Below are 13,866 nucleotides of genomic sequence, written 5' to 3'. Positions count from 1 at the left end.
TCTGCAGACATTTAGAGAGGACCCACAATGTGCTTGCTCAGCCCTTTGCTACCTGCCTGCTTATGTTGAACAGATCGCTCCCATGCCCACAGCCAGGCCCATGGTGGCCTCAGGCAGGGTGGGTTCTCTGGCAAGAATCCTACCCTTCCCTGCTCTTCTGTTCCATCCTAGTGCCCTCCCACGTTGGGCAGGAAGCTTGAGAGTGGGGTCTGCAAACTACACAGGGACTCCAGTGGTTTGAGGGACAGCTGAATGGAAAACCTGGATGCAACATGTTACTTAGAAGATTGGAGACCCAAGAAAATTGGAAGGTCAGCGATCAGGTGGATAGGGCGCCCATGGCTTAGTGAGGAAAAAGCAATTATTTCCAATTCATTTTTATTGCTACGTAAACTTTGAAAGGAAGGAAGGGTGGCCTGTAGGCATGGGCTGGTTAAGAACTAATCCAAAAGGAAGGTCTGCCGTCTCCACCGAGCAAAGCACTAGTTATGGTCTGATGTTTATGGAGTTACGGATTATGGAATTTCACCACCCCACAGCCTTGTGCCCTTGGAAAAATCATGACAAGGCTGCAAGCCTCAAATGAGACAGAATTTGGATTAGCGATCCACTAAGAACACTTCAGGCTGACATTGATCCACCTGCAAGAGTCTAAATGGTTTTGAGAACAAAGGTTAGGACGTGTCCAGCTTTTCCTGATCTCATTCCATCCCCTGGATTTCCCCACCTATTTTCAGTCTGGGCAAGCTAAAGATACCTCAGGCATGCAGCCAGTCCTTTCCAAGAAACTGCCTCAGCTCTGGTAGGTAACAGGAGGATCAGCAATTCTATCAACTATTGAGGGAGATGACAACCCCTGCATCACAGGTCAAGGTCACAATCTGCAGGTCAGGACTCACATCAAGCAGTGTGGAGAAATTTCTGACTGAGGAAGGGGCTGGTGGGGCAGGGCTTCTTCATCTCCCCAGACATACTATGTCTGGCCAGAGGACAGGGAAGAGACGTGAGCTAGACAAGAATAGCTCGGTTAGCTAACCTAGCCAGACCAGCAGTGCCCCTTCTCCATTGACCTTTCCCCTACTGAGCCTCACTATCTCCTCAAGGTCATTTGGGATCAGAAAACTGAAAATAAAAAGTTCTAGCATCACCTCAGAAAGCCCTTTGCTTTATCTCCAACAACTTAATTTGCTGTTTTGCATCCTAAAGGGAAGGGAAGTCCCCCCCCACCACATACACACACCCTAATGGGACACAGCCCTAACTGCAGGACCTGAGAGGCTAAGGACCAAGACTTTTAAGACCTTTTTAGGGTCCAAGGATTCCTCAGGCCCAGACCTGACTAACACAGGGAAAGGCTATGTCGCCACAACCTTTGGGTCTGAGACTGTTCCCCATTCTTAACCCCTCCTCCTCCCTGGGTCCTCAGCTGTGAGATGGACTTCCCAAAACTTGGACCCCTGCCTCTCCCTGAATCTTCCCCATCCTGTGATTCCATTTCTCTTGGTACACAATGGTCAATGGGAAATATCCAATTCCTGTCTTTGACATTCTTTGTTGTATTCAGGGCAGAATTGAAAGTACTGGAATAGGAGGGAGATTAGTTACACCTGTCTTTGCCTTACCAAAGAGGGTGGGGGTAATAAACTCACCCAAGTCAGGAACACAGATCTGGGGTATTTCCTATCTTGGGGAGAGAAGAGATGAAATCCCATTTGGACAGGGAAAGGAACCCTGGTACTCATCTCCTGCTCTTGTATGGCGGAAGATGTAGCCATTCTGGAAAGAAGATTCCCTCATATAAGGAGGTCAAGGCAACTCTTTCACTTCATTTTTCTGAGGCAGGGGAAGTAAGAGGAAATGAAACAAAGATGGGCTTGGTGGGAGAAAGGGCAAATGCTGACCAGCCCTTTTCTCAGCCCTCTCCTTCCTGTCTCCAAGCCTCTCTCCTGGCCCCTAGACAATCTTTCCCGTCTGACCATACTTGGCTGCTGTTAGCCCCTCACCTCTCCCTTACTTGGCCTGGATCCTGTTTTGAGACTTGCTTTTCACCCTGAGCCACCATTCCAACACCTGTCCAGAGATATCAGGGATGTCTACAAATTTCCCAGGAGCTGGCTTGGGCCAGGTCAGGAGGTATGATTTAGGGCCAGAAAGAGCTTATCACTCACTCATTCTTATTGTCTTTCATATTCTTTTCCTCTTGTTGATGCTCTCTCCGTGTCTTTTTTTCCATGTCTCTCTTTGCCTTGTGTCTTTAGCACTGTGGTGCCTAACTGGGGTTATTTATGGGTGATGTAGTGAGGAATATTTGGAGTTGCAGACAGTATATCTTCCAGTGTTTCAATTTAACTTTTAGGATCTGGTGGAGGAAGATAAAATTATTTTTATGCTACACCACACAAATGTACTGTGTGGTATAAATCGAAATTTGCCCTTTTTAAACATAAAATAGGTACTTCAACAGCATTTTTGGCTTCTGACAGGTGACTTTGGAGTGTTCCAGAAGCCCCAAGGGAAAATGGTTCCTTCTCCCTAATCTTAGGGGTCCCTCAGAGGAAATATTTGAGAAGCTCTCCTTCTAGGAAACAACTTAAGACAAACCTAAACACCAGACAGGAGTCAGGCAGGCATACAGGGGTGAAGCTGGGGAGTGTGATATAACAAGTAGTGGTGGAAGCTAGCAAATGAGAGCCTGCCTGGTCCCTTCAGCTCTCGCGGGTGGACGCCATGAAGGAATGTGGGCTGCTTGTTACCAAATATAATTGCTTTTTAAGAGGAGCCAGAACAGTAGCTTTTAGTGAAATCTGATTTTTTTTTTTTAAGATTTATTTATTTATTTATTTGACAGAGAGAGAGAGAGATCACAAGTAGGCAGAGAGGCAGGCAGAGAGAGAGAGGAGGAAGCAGGCTCCCCGCTGAGCAGAGAGCCCGATGCGGGACTCGATCCCAGGACCCTGAGATCATGACCTGAGCCGAAGGCAGCGGCTTAACCCACTGAGCCACCCAGGCGCCCGAAATCTGATTTTTTAATCTTTACCAGCCATTCAAATTTTTAGGAAGAAACTGTACTGGTTTCTAAACATCTGCAAGCTCATTCCACCAATGGCCCCCTGGTTTGCAGGCCCTGATCTCAACTAATATTTCTTCAACTTTCCAAAGCTGTATGAGACTCATCTGAGCTTTCAAGATCTCAAATTCTATTCCCAAAAGTTGAGGGCAGTGAGGTGCATGAGGTTGCAAGTAAATTTGGAGCACTCCTACAGGATAGCTTGAAGAGCTAGGACTGAAGAGAAGCCTCTGGGTACCACTGATGGGCTTCTTTCTCCAAGAAAAGCAAAGCAGGCTTTGGCCACAATCCTACCACCCTTTCCTTGATCTACCGAGATATGGAGCTAAAAATATCTTGGGGTCTTGAATAGAAAGTGAGGTCTCCTTAGAGTGAGAAGGTAAGACAGGCATGAAAAACTAGAAATGGAGTGAAATGGGAGAACAGGAGACAAAAGCAGGATTCACTGTGAATCTGGGTAGATGAAGGAGGAAGTCAGAATTTAGATATGTGAAGTGGAGAAGGAGGGTCTTTAGCCATAGAACCGTATAAGCGAAACATAATTCTCATGCCCCTGACCTCCACCTCCCCTCTCAACAACTGAAATCCTTCCTCTCTCCATCTGTCCAGAAAGTTAAAAATGTCCCTGCCAGGACTTTTCCAAGAAGCCGTTTACTGACCCTTTGATTGACTTAGAGAGCTAATTAGCAGCTCCATCACACCAAGAAAGAATGAGAATGGACCTTGCTTGACATCCTAGCACTCAAGGCACATGAGAGCCACAATCCAGGACCCATGTTCTTTCTGCCTCCTCCTCCTCCTATCACTCCCATTGCTTGGAGATGACCAATCAACTGGGAGTCAGAAAAATCCCAGCCTTCAGAGCCGGTTCATTATTTTCTCCTTACGGAACAACGGGCCCAGGAAAGAATACAGCAGGGTCAAGCCAAGGGAAAGGTCAAGACGGGACAGAAATAGATGAAATAGGCTAAACTGGACCTCAACAGAGGGCTCACCTCCACTGGGTTTGTGCCACTCAGTGTAGTCCAGCTCAGGAAAGAAAATCGAAGGAGAGGCATTACATTCAAATAAGGAGTCTGAGAGTTCTTCATCAGGTCCCATTGTTTGCCCCGCACTCTCTGTTCCCCAGTTTATGACTTTAAATGGTGGGAAGCTTTCTCCTGAACTTGTCTACTGAGAAGTTAAGAAAGCTCAATTAATTTCCAGAAAGTGATGGGGTTAATCCAGAGGCCTGTGAGGCACTCTGGAATTATGAGAGTGAAAACTCTAGGACTTCCTGAGCTATACTGTGCAATGCTGGCAGTGTTCAGAGGGCCTGTCCTGGTCCGAAGATGGGAGTTCCAACCTCTCCCCTACCACGATTAACTCCAGGCTGAGTCCGCGGCCATACATGGACCTCTTCTCAGACTGTTTTGTTCCCTTAACACAGGAAGGGAATCAAGAGGAGCAAAGAGAGAAGGGCTTACTTCTGCTCAGTCACAAAGGAGGGACCATTTTGGAGACATGCCTGGAACTGAACTAATCAGGGTGGTGGAAGATATGTCTCCTCTTTATTTTAGATAACAAGTGCTTGTTTGCCATTGTTCTAACACTTCACATTTATTTTTAAAATCCTGTCAACAGTCTTCTGAGGTAGGTATTATTCTTGTCCCCCATTTCACAGATATCAAACGGTAGCTCCAGAAATCTTAAACAAGTTGTCCAAGCTTGAACGGCTTGTTAAATGGTGGAATTAGGATTGGGGTTCAGATAGTTTGAATCCACACTGTATTATTTCTCCTAAATGGTATAGGAAGGCTAATCTCTGCACTTTTTCTAGGCTGTAGACTCACCTGTTGGGCCAGGACCTACAGTCCTGGGTCTGCAGCCCCTCTGCAGGCTGGTTTTCAACTTAGGAAATGGAAGTGAATGAGAGTAAGAATAGAGAATGGGACAAAAATGTCTGCTCTTCTAGTCCAGAACCACTGAGGTCAGGGTGCTTGGGACAGGGGTTCCAGCCATTGGAGGATCAATAAAATATTTTCATTGTCTCCCTTACGTATTCCATCACCTAGACGTAGATAGTCCAAGGAAAATGCTAGGGAGGGTGGTCTATAGGTTGTTGAGGGAACTGGGCAAAGGATACTCCTTCACCCCACTCTGTACCTTTTGCAATCCTGCGTGATTGTTTTTGTTGACCAGGTGTTCAGACAGATCTTTCCACGCTTTCCCTCCCAGGGGCTTGACCCAAATCACACCCTTGTGTTTTCAGTCTGCTCAGAGGTATCAAGGTAGCCAAGGACCCTGGTTTGTGGAAGTACCTGCACTTTTTTGTTAATTTTACTTTTTCTAGTTCTTTTCTCCCTTTAAATTATTTTCTTGCTCTCTTCTCGCAGATCTTTGTATACCAGATTGGACCTAATGAATAAATGATACTAAGAACTGGACCTCCTCTAATGGCTGTACATGTAGGTTTGGGCTCTTTAAAAAGCATGTGAGGGGGCGCCTGGGTGACTCAGTGGGTTAAAGCCTCTGCCTTCGGCTCAGGTCATGATCCTGGGGTCCTGGGATCGAGCCCCACATCGGGCTCTCTGCTCCTTGGGGAGCCTGCTTCCTCCTCTCTCTCTCTGCCTGCCTCTCTGCCTACTTGTGATCTCTGTCTGTCAAATAAATAAATAAAATCTTTTAAAAAAATAAAAAAATAAAAAGCATGTGAGAAGAGCACAGGAAAGGTTGGCCCCAAATCTACCCAGTTAGGTGGAGAAACAAGTAGGCCAGTACCCAAGGAAGTGCACTTAAAGGAGCCTATATACAGCAAATGTCCTAAGGTAAGGTAGAAGTTGTGTGTAAAAGGCAAAAGGAAGTTAAGTGGAGCCTTTGGTGGTCTAGGGAAGGATGAGTTTCCTCTGAGTGAATAGCTTCCTTCCTTCTCATATTTTGCTACACTGTTCAGTATTGTCATTTAATACTAGTCACACACAGAGCTAATTAAATTTAAATTAATTAAACAAAAATAAAAATTTAGCTCACCACCACGTTTCAGAGCTCAATTGCCAGTGGCTAATGGCTACTTGATTTAGTGAACGTAGCAAACATTTCTATCATCACAGAAACTTCTATTGGACAGTGCTGAATTTGAGGCATTTCGGTAACAAGAGGAGATGCATATATTGTGGCTGCTAAAGAATCAGATCTCTAGCAGAACTTAGGTGTAACTTATCTACCCTCTCCCTGCTATCCTCTTCTATCTTGCCCCATTAGCCAGCCATTTACTCCAACAGGCAGGCTTTCTCTCCGTCTCTCCCTCTTGCCCTCTGGCCTGCTCTGCTCCTTGCTCCACCCCTCCAGTCCCTGGAAAACAAGCTGCACAAAAAACTTTCCATCAACTTTGACCTAGTTTCCTGGTCAAATTCAGCGAAGAGAGGAGGAGCCACCAAACTCTCTTCATACAGGTAAGAAAAGGAGGCAGTAGAGGTAGTCTTAAAGGAGAGAGTCACCAGGACAACAGGAAGCTAGAGCCAGACACCTTGGGAAGGAAAAACTAAGAGCCAAGAGAGGAGAGCTCTTAAGATTGAAAGACAGATAACAAAGACTGAAGTGGGAAACAATCTTTTCAATCTAAACTTGCTCCTCAATTCACACTGATTTTATGAACTTCCAGGAGTCTGAGATTCGGAATTACCACGTGGAAGTCTACAGAAAAGCCAACCCCCAAATCCCCAGTTAAGGGCCTGGATTAACTGTCTGCAAAAGTTTAAATAAGCCAGAAACCAGAAAGTGCATTAACTTTCAAAGTCTCAGGGTTGCTCATCCTCATCACCCCTTTCAGAATAATAAAAATCATTTCAATTAGAGGGGGACTTGTGGCATCCATTTATTGTTCTCACCCTATAAAGAAGAAATAGGTACTGCAGAAGCCTATCCTAAGGGATGAGGGTGGGGTTAAATATTCAGCAAACATTTACTGAGTTAGGATAATGTGTTTCTTTGATAGGAACTGCAATAGGAACAGAAGAGATTGTAGCTGTCTTCAACGAATACTCATACATCTAAATCCTTCAGTCCTAAATAATTATCATGTCTTACTGTATATAAACCAGGTTTAGCTAAGAAACCCTAGGATGAAACCAAATGATAAAACAGGGAATCGTAACCTTTCCTTTAAAACCCCCTTTCCAATCTTAGTTCTGTGTATCTCAAGTGCTCATTTTATTTTCAAAAGATCTTATTTTTAATTAACCTCTATACCCAAGAAGGGGCTCACGCACACAACCCTGAAATCAAGTCACATGCTCTCCTGACTGAACCACTCAGGTGCCCAAAGAGCTCATCTTTTAAAAAAAACTCATGCACTCCAAAATTGAAGGCGTTTACTCATGAGTATCTATAGTTGTGGAAAACTAGTCTATACCAACAGAATATCCCATCACAGTTCTTTAGTTAATTGGAATTAAAACTAAATGTAGCTCACATTCCTTCCCTATTCACCACAACCCCCACTCTGACTATAATCTTTAGGGTCCTGTCACATAGGTAGTGTTTTCCCCACAAGATATCCAAAACCAGGAACAGTGAAGTATGGGCAAAGCTCCCTCAGGCATACTTAGGAATAGCTTCAACACCATCTCAAAGACAAGAAAACCATTTCTGACATTAAAAAACTTTTATTTTTATTTTTTTGTTTTTTACAAAGAATACCCCCCACCTGGGGTGAAAATATATCTGGTTAAGTACAAAATATAGTTTTTATCATATAAAAAGATAAACAATTAAAAAAACAAAAAAAGTGAAACCACCTTCAGCCCTTTCTCAGAAAAGGATGGAGCTCAGTGCTCTGACACAGGACAGTGAACAAAGTGCTAAGGCTAACGGTGACTGACCAAGTGCCAAGGGCTGCAGTGAGAGAGGACTGTTGATATCCTTGCCTCCTAACACTGGGCAGAAAGGGAGCCCTGTGGGTTTTGGTGAAGACCCATCCTCTTGTTTCTCATGGCAATGTCTGGAAGCTCTGATCACAGTATCAGGGGCATCTTGATCTAGAGTTCCTTCTCAAGTGTGCAGAAGTCACAGTGGCGAAGGCTGATAGCAGCAACCCTTCTCACAGAATTATTAGAGTGTCAGAATGACAGAATTCTATACACTGGGACAAAGTCTCAAAAGTGAGGAATAACACGATATATATATATTTTTTGTCACTGTGCTTACCCCTAGAAACATAGTAGACCAGTTTTAGCTTACATTTGAGATCAGGGGGAACAAAAAAAAGAAACACCCAAAATTTGACAGGAACTAAAGTGCTAAGAATTATTACCTCAGAATCCATTCCAAGGAGTCACGTAAGAAAAACACATTCTCCTGCATGAAAACATTTGCCAAGAGGAGAACACAGTGCAATAGGCTTTAAAAATGGCTTTTAAGACCTTTGGTGGGGCATAGTTAACAACTGCTTTAAGCCAGATTAAAGCATATTCTAAGCAAAGACAACCTTAGAGCCTTTTCTCTTTAATTCACATGGGAAGTGCTCTCCTAAGTTCAAACCAAATCAGCTCTGGAAGGTTTATGCTTTGTTTTTTCTCTCTATAAGTGTAAAAACAAAGGGCAACACCTTTTTTAAGAACCTTCTTGTCCCAAATTTTTGGCCATGATATTTTCCTTTTTGTTGTCCTTGTTTGCTAAATTGGCTCTGCTCCACATAACACAAAAGTTCAAGATACATAATCTTCTCCAAAAAACCTGGGGAAGACCATGTCAGGAGGCCATTTCTGCCCCTTCTTCAAAAACTACTAAAATGCCTCAGTTTTTAAGATCTGAGAAAATGGGATGGGCCTGAGTTTTTCTAGTGTGTTTTTAAACCCATCCAGCAAACACTCCCAAATCACAGCATCTCACTGCCTGAGGACGTGTGCGCACCATTTAAGGCTCAGGAGATTGCCTGCTGATCACCTCCTATGTTGTGGAATCAGAGGCTGGGGTGGACCCATACCCCACTGTAGAGACTGTTGAGTCTCTGAAAAATTAAGAGTCCAGGAAGAGAGGTGAAAGAAACAAGTTAAGTACAGCTGCTTCTTTTCTTCCACATGTTCACTGCACATTGTTGTTAAGGATGCAGGGATCCACCTGGGGGAGGCAGGGCGAGAAGAGAAAGAAACGACCATTTTAGTTTGGGTAAGAACGAAAAGAACCACCCAGTTTAGCAATCTCTCCCACTCAACTTCCTATAGAAGGCTTAGGACAAATGCAGCAGTAAAATGACAATTCTCACCTCAGTGTAAGTAGGTGGTGGCATGAACTTGAACTCGGGAGCATACATAAAAATAGGGCTGTCTTGGGAACCATCTGTGTCATCTAGCAGAGGAGTGGTGGGGCTCTCCAATCGGTGATCTTCAGGAATGATATCCATATAGCAAGGAGGAGCTGGAAAAAACATAGGCATAAGAAGTCTGCCCATGAAATATCTGACCATCACAATTTCACAAACCCAAGCAGGCCAAAGAAGAAAAGACATTAGGTCTGGCTCACCTTCTGGAGTATCAGGGATGTTGAGATCTACCCAACTCATTTCAGAGCTGGTCCGACTGGCCATGCTGGATGTCCGGCTGCTCAGACCTGACCTGCTACCAATTACCAGGGGCAGATCAAGGATGACCTTCTTGGAGCCAGGGACACTAACATAGATCTAGAAAGGAAAATGGTAGTTCATTAAACTAGAGGTCAGGAGAAACCACTGCTATTCTGAAAGATGAAAAATTTCTCTGACTCCACCCACTCACCAGTAAGGAGTATTCAACTCGAAGAATGTTGCAGCCCAGGATAGAAGGCCTGATCTTCTGCACCCGAAGACTCTTGCCACGCCATGATGCACAGGTTCCTGAGATGATATGATTGCCTCTGACTGATGACAACTTCTGTGTCAGCACCTTGGTTTGGCCATTGGCAAGGTAAGTGTGGCGGGCTACTATGGCAGCTTTGGGAACCACTATTCGGGAAGATGTATTCTCGAAGTCAGCATGAATAGAAATCTCATCACCTAATCATGAGAAAGATTAAAACTTATTAGCTGATGCTTAGTACAATTAATGGCTTTTATTCCATTCTCTATCCCCTGCTCTCATTCCCAAAACCACAGTTTCAGTTTCATCAGTCTACCATTTTAAATTCAAGGTTTTTACCTTCACAGAATCCTTTTCTGTCAATTCGGGCAGAGACAGACACTTGTCCATCTGGAATGAACATGCAGGAAACTTTCTTCTCCTTTTTAGCAGACACAGGGGCCTATATTCAAGAGGAGTAAAATAAGGCGTTTTGAGAATTTCTAGAGATCCTTCTCCGCTTCTTTTTCCTTTCCACTCCTTACTGAGAATAGGCAACTTTCTCTCCCACCCCTGAGGTGTTTCAATCTAATGCCCAAGACTCTTTACTTATCATCCCTAAAGCCCAAAGAGGAGAATTTTAAAATGAATCTCACCATTAAATCAGGAGTATTAACATCTACTAAATCCATCACTTCGAAGATTTTCTTTGTCTCTTGAGTTGGCTGGCTGGGGCGATCAAGAAAAGCCTTCACCCAGTAGTTTACACACCCATATTTTCCTTTGAAGGATGTTCCCAAAGGCCTGTGTCAAGAAAAATGAAGCGATTAATCCAAAAGTCCTCTCCACCAACAGTAAATGATCAAAGGTGGGGACAATTTTTAGGCATTAAAAAAGTCCAAAGATGTATTTAGCGAAACACCTACCCATGAGGAAGCTCAAAGCCGAACTTGTACTCATATTTGTTTCCAGGTCTCATGATCACCATCTCATTCTCACCTAATAAGAAGAAAAGAGAGTAGCCCATCAGGTTTCCTGTTACACTTAAAATGCATCCGTGTGATAAGGAATTCTTGGGCAGCATGCAAGCCTATTGTAGCTCCCCCAATTTCACCCCTTATATTCTTAAAACGAAAGATTCTGATGCATTGTGTTGGGCAAAAAGTTACAAAGCCCTGCAATGATGAAAGGCTCAACCAGGACAGAGAAGCTACCATCCTCTCAAACAGAAAACAAGAATTAACTTCTTCTTTTCAGGAAACCTTATAACAGCTTAAAGCAACATCCCTCAGGATCACCTTCAGAACACAACACTAAGAAATTCTAGAAACCACCCCTTTTGAGGACAGAGTCTGCAAGTTAAAACTAAAAAAGGAAGCAACACGAAATTCAAGCTGCTCAACCTGAGCAACTTGGAATATTTAGCGTAAGCTCCAATCATTCGTTTCAACTGCCCTCTGGAATGTGCTTTCAGCCGGCCACTCACCTGTTGGCTGGTCTTCCAGGAGGAGGGTGTCTTCGTAGCGCAGGTACTCAGAAGTCTGCTTGCACTGCTGGGATCCCTGCATCCACAGGACTTTGGCGACTCCGCATGCCAGGACCCTGACAGCTTTAACTCGAGTGACTTCGCACACCTCCACGATCACCCGGCCAGCCACTTTCTCCCCACTGCCATACACCTTTTCAGGGTCGTTAAAGACCACCTCAAAAGATTTGATCTTCTTGAACACCACCATGATTGGGCTGGGTTGTCTTAACAATTATAAACAGAGGAGGGAAAAAAAACCCAAATTTCCAAATCCACAAACCCCTCTGGAATAAATTATTTCACTCTTCAACTCTCCACTAAGCTTTCAAAAAGATGTCAGAAAAAGCTGTAGATTATGCCAAGGGAGCCCCAGGGGGGAAAAAAAAAATCAGCTTTCCTTTCTATCCTCCAAACAGCTGGAGGATCGCTCTGGATCTCGGCGGAGCAGTTCACCCGTCTGGGTCAGAGAAGAGGAAAGGCTAGTTACAAGTGGGAGCCGGAAACTGCTTTATATAGTCGAGCAGGCTAGCAGGGCCACGCGAGCGCTGGTCCGGAGGCTCGTGCTGCCCTCGTGCACAGCCCCCCCATTGGCTGCCCGGTCCTTGTTTACCAGGAGCCCAACCAATCAGCGAGGTCGCAGCGGCGCGTGGACACGGTGTGCTCCTGGCGGGGAAAATGGTTGTTGTGCACCACCGCGTCGCAGGGAGGAGGGGGCCAAGGGGCTGCGCAGCGGCTTCCCTCCTGCCCGAAGGAAGCTGGCGGCCTCGCTGACCCTAAGATTTAACGCGGGTTAGTGGAGTCGGAGGGCGGGTGCAGATGCTTCTGGACTGGGAGCAGGGTTTGAGGCAAAAAGAAAATGTGCTTAGGTGGGTATTTCGCGCCTCGCTTTAGCCAGTGCAATTAATTTAGAGGCGACCGTTTATGGCCGGCTCACAAGTCGCAAGTCCTGTGAAAAATAATCCCATAACTCCAAGAATACTTCAGAATTGGGGCGGAGGCCAGGGAGCTCTGGCGTTACTGTTCAGGAGGATCCCTTTTGTCCTTCTGCCCTACGTCTTTGTCAAACCCCCAAACTATTGTGAAAGAAAGGAGAACTTGTGACAGATTGTAAACCTCTCTTCAGTCCTCAGTGGACTGTGAGTATGGGGGGCGTGCTGTTCAGCCTTCTCTCCCCCTTTCTAGTCCGTCAGAGCTCGGGACGGCGCTTGTACTGTTCTCACCCCCTGTACCCTCTATTCTGTTTTCTCTGTTCTCTGGAACGGAAATAGGGCGTGTTCACATCCTGTTGCTTATCCTCTCATCTCTTCAGTTTCTACCTGCAAAGTTGGGGAACACTTTGTTATGTTCCCCCAGTCACCCATTACTCTTCAGTAAGGTGTGTACTTTGGGCTCTATTCTCTCTCTCCCTCCCTCCGTGCTTCTTCAGGAAAGGAAAGAAAAGGAGAAGAGATACTTCACTCTTTCCATTTTGCTTCTGAGTTGTTTGTGCTCTTTCTTGTCCTTATCCCCTCTGCGACCCACTAAATCAAAGGCACGTCCCTAAATCTGTTGCCCATACTCTTCACAGCGTAGTTAAAAGTTCTCTTGTTTATAACCAGTATGTCAGTGGAGAGATGGCTGTATTCCTGTTTGAAGGAAGAGCTTCCCTATCTTTTAAAAGTGTTTTTCTAAGCCCTTTAGAAATCCCGGTGAAGAAGACAGAAGGGTCACTACGACACTATAAGTTTAAGCTAAAAGATACCCTGACTCCTCACTCTGCTGTTATTTGGCCGTGAGGATTTCCCCCAACCTAGCCATAAGATACCTTAAAGAGCTATCTCATGAGAAATTATTCATAAATGCAATAAGAAAAACTTGCAGAGTTACAGGGATTTCCACCCCCCCCCCAAACTTGTCTTTGAATCCTGGGCCTCTCCTATTTCTGTGTTGAGGTATCAGGAGATTTTCATCCCTATCTCTCTCTCTCTCTCTCTCCCTCTCTTTTTTTTTTGTGCTGGAAAGAGGAAGACAGTGTTTCCAGGATTGAGATGCGGAAGTAAATAAGAAGCATTAAGATATACAGCAATCTTATTCTCAGCAAAAAGAAGGCTATCCATTGCTATTAAGAAGCCTTCTTACTTTCTCATACACCATAACTGAGTTGACACCCTAAGGCTAACAAGTTAGAACTCAGCCCCACTATTAAGCAAGCTTAAGACTCAGACATCAAAACTCTGTTGGAAAACACACCCACTATCAACCCCCAGGAACAAAAAGGGGAACATGTTGATCCTTAGGGTGTGTGAGTTTGAGGTGGCACCCTGTTTTAGAAACCTAGTCAACAAGGTCTGAGTTGTTTTTTAGTGGGTCAGCAATATTGATCGAATTATCAAGGAGCAGGCAGGGTAGGACTCTCTCCAAAGTAAATTTTAAAATTCAGAATTGTGGCTTTGGGGAGAACTTCCTTTTTTTTTTTTTTTGAGATTTTATTTATTTGAGAGAGC

At 44.7% G+C, this 13,866-nt stretch overlaps 1 protein-coding gene across 1 annotated transcript; it reads right to left on the bottom strand.

Annotated features, from left to right (window-relative positions):
- Positions 1–7,694: 7,694 nt before the first annotated feature.
- LOC101688663 (thioredoxin interacting protein) lies at positions 7,695–11,882 on the bottom strand. Its single transcript, XM_004779660.3, has 8 exons — positions 11,342–11,882; positions 10,782–10,854; positions 10,512–10,659; positions 10,216–10,318; positions 9,817–10,073; positions 9,566–9,722; positions 9,309–9,460; positions 7,695–9,163 (listed from the first exon to the last, which is right to left on the bottom strand). The coding sequence occupies exons 1-8, from the start codon at positions 11,589–11,591 to the stop codon at positions 9,128–9,130; spliced, it is 1,176 nt and encodes a 391-aa protein (XP_004779717.1). The 5' UTR covers positions 11,592–11,882; the 3' UTR covers positions 7,695–9,127.
- Between the last annotated feature and the right edge of the window lie 1,984 nt (positions 11,883–13,866).

Source organism: Mustela putorius, unplaced genomic scaffold (genome assembly GCF_011764305.1).
Source record: "Mustela putorius furo isolate JIRA1106 unplaced genomic scaffold, ASM1176430v1.1 tig00000585_pilon_pilon_pilon, whole genome shotgun sequence".
Lineage (NCBI taxonomy): Eukaryota > Metazoa > Chordata > Mammalia > Carnivora > Mustelidae > Mustela > Mustela putorius.
The sequence above is the reverse complement of the archived record's forward strand: the minus strand, read 5'-3'. Positions and strand labels throughout refer to the sequence as shown.

Excerpts from the sequence above, each read along its gene's own strand:
- LOC101688663 (XM_004779660.3), bottom strand. The coding sequence starts at position 11,591 with ATGGTGGTGTTCAAGAAGATCAAATCTTTTGAGGTGGTCTTTAACGAC. Across the intron at positions 10,319-10,511 it reads TTAATACTCCTGATTTAATG|GCCCCTGTGTCTGCTAAAAA; the intron begins GTGAGATTCATT and ends TCTTGAATATAG. Across the intron at positions 10,074-10,215 it reads CAGAAAAGGATTCTGTGAAG|GTGATGAGATTTCTATTCAT; the intron begins GTAAAAACCTTG and ends TCTCATGATTAG.